A 2,500-nucleotide genomic window follows, 5' to 3' on the forward strand; every position below is an offset into this window, starting at 1 on the left:
ACCCATTACTGAGACTGTCAATTCTGAAATACCACTAATCACCACACTAGAACATTCAGGAAAAAATACCATGACAAATGCTGAGCCTGAGACTACCACTAGTCTACATGACACTGTTGATTCCTCTTACGGTGTAACAACTCTTGATAGCACCCTTATAATTACTACCAAGATGGACTCTGTGATTCAAGAATACAATGATACATCAGCAACAGTACCTGAATTGACTACCTCTCCCACAGATCATGAAAGCATAGAGGTTGAAATAGAAGCAAATGTAGCATCTTCAGATAATGCTACATCTGACGAACAAGTCTCAGAAGAGATTGAAGTAAAAATCTTTACAACAGAAACAACCGAAGGGGAGGAGGCTTCAACACCTTCACTATGCCCTACCAATGCCCTCATAGAAAAGCCCACATCTGATACTCCCATCACTATCACGACCTCCACCCCTCTTACTGAACACAGAACCACAAATTTTAAGACCTCATCACAGATGCCAGATACTGAAAACATTGCTAACAACATAGAGTCTGATGTACTGCCAGGTCTGATCCCTTCCCAACAAGAGAACGTTTTTAATGATTCTCTGAAACCAACGGGGCCTCCCTTGTATATCATATGTTACACCAAGGTAAGAAGTGCTCTGTGGATCATAATTGGATGTTAAAAGAAAATCTAACCCTTATGTACATGATTATGCAGATAACACTGAATTTTCCCTAAAATATATACTTTCCACACACAATTTTCTTTTTTTTCAGGAGAGATTTCTTCAGAGCTACACAACCATCATCTTCACCTGTATATTTGCCCTGCCACTTCTAGTCACCACAGGACTAAATTTGTACATGGCATGGTCACTCTCCCACTACAGACACTCCAGACTTACTGAAACCACAAACAACAATTGGTTAAGACTACGCAAGGCTGTTCTTCAGGTGAGATTGAGTAAAAACACGTTCGGAATACTTTGCCTTTTGAGTAAAATGAATACAATGCTTTCAAATTCTACCTATTCAGATTAGAAGTTGTTCTTAAGCATAATAACGACCTTTAACAATCATTTTCTAAACAGAAGATGGGGTTCTAAATAATAATGTGTGAAGAAAAATACATAAAAAATTATCATATTAAACATGGGTAGAACACAAGTTTCACTAAAACGGTTAACACAGTTTTACATTAAATTAAAATGATCAAACAAGTAAATGAATTATGTATAAACAAATATAAAGAAATGACAGCATAATGAAATATTCAGTGATAAGGAACATTACTTCTCAAAATTCTATCAAGTTTTGACCTCCAGTTGTTGTTAATCATCAAGATAATAATAGACAAAGCAGTACTGGTACATTATTAGGTCTATTATATCTATCCGGGTACATCAAAGTAAATGGGTGCTTCTCTGCCAAGGCAAGGCATGAAATTACTTAAATATATGTAATAATCTATAAAATCAGGGCTATTTATAAGCACTGCTAAACTAAATTAAATTTTCTGGATGTTTATAACTTGTTTTATTAAAAGATTTGTTTTAATATATACTTTCCTTCAATCAGAAGCATATACATCATATAAAAGATACTTGTTCAAATTTTCATGATCTTATGTGAAGACTTTACAAAAAAATAATTAAATGAATGACTTCACCATTAATCAAAAGTTAAGATACACAGACAGAATTTTAAAACCTCACCTGAATCACTTGAAATTTGCATTTTCTCTACACAATAATTCAATAATCAACCCATAATCAACTCTCATCTTCTCCCAGGCTCTCATACTCCTGGCAGCCAATGCCATCTGCTGGGTGCCCTTCCTCGTGGAGCGGCTCTTGTATGCCTGGGTGCCAGACTGGGACTTCCCATCAGCTGTCCCTGCCTTGCTCTTCCTCCTTGGTCATTCACATACCGTTCTGCGGGGTCTTTTCTATCTCTGGCAGAATACTAAGGTGAGAGGGTATGTCTGTAATCTGGAGATGGTTAAAACTGTTTTCTTCTTTTAATTTTTCTTTCATATTTCCCTGGAGAGAGCTCACTCTTAATTGGGTATTTTGAATTTCATAACTATATTGCTTATTCTTGTCATGGTGACTGTACATGTATACATAAATCATATATATGTTTTCAAGCTTTCTAGTAACGACTATTGCTCATTCCTTTCATAGGTTCAGAGCCGTGTTTCTCCTGAGCCCATCAGACCAGCATCTCTACCTGGAATGGAAGGCTCCCCAGTCGTTCCAATGCAAGTCACAACGATGCTGCGCTCAGAGGGAGACCATCCCTTCCTCGTACCTCATGCCATGGAGAGCGACATCCCCTCCCCAAGAACAGCTAAACTAGTGCCAAGGGAACCGATTGCTAGATCTCTGAATCCTTCCCCTAAATCTACAAAACTGCAAACCCACACCCAATAAACTAATGCATAAACACATGCATTGTTTGTGCAAATAAAATGTTCAACAGAACTAGAGAGATATTTGAAATATACA

The 2,500-nt window shown here is 37.3% G+C and overlaps 2 protein-coding genes across 7 annotated transcripts in view; one reads left to right on the plus strand and one right to left on the minus strand.

Moving 5' to 3' along the window:
* LOC125024594 (zinc finger MYND domain-containing protein 11-like) overlaps positions 1 to 2,500 on the minus strand; it is a 21,725-nt gene that overhangs the window by 18,042 nt on the left and 1,183 nt on the right. The window lies entirely within an intron of this gene.
* Positions 1 to 2,500, plus strand: part of LOC125024593 (mucin-4-like) — a 4,191-nt gene that overhangs the window by 1,434 nt on the left and 257 nt on the right. For all 4 annotated transcript variants that reach the window (XM_047612400.1, XM_047612398.1, XM_047612401.1 and 1 more), the window contains 4 exons: positions 1 to 637; positions 768 to 944; positions 1,784 to 1,960; positions 2,177 to 2,500. The exon at positions 1 to 637 is cut by the window's left edge; the exon at positions 2,177 to 2,500 is cut by the window's right edge and continues 257 nt beyond it. In XM_047612400.1, the coding sequence (XP_047468356.1) occupies positions 1 to 637; positions 768 to 944; positions 1,784 to 1,960; positions 2,177 to 2,425 (1,240 nt within the window). In that variant the 3' untranslated portion in view covers positions 2,426 to 2,500. The remainder of the gene's footprint in view (positions 638 to 767; positions 945 to 1,783; positions 1,961 to 2,176) is intronic.

This window comes from Penaeus chinensis, chromosome 43, assembly GCF_019202785.1.
Source record: "Penaeus chinensis breed Huanghai No. 1 chromosome 43, ASM1920278v2, whole genome shotgun sequence".
NCBI lineage: Eukaryota > Metazoa > Arthropoda > Malacostraca > Decapoda > Penaeidae > Penaeus > Penaeus chinensis.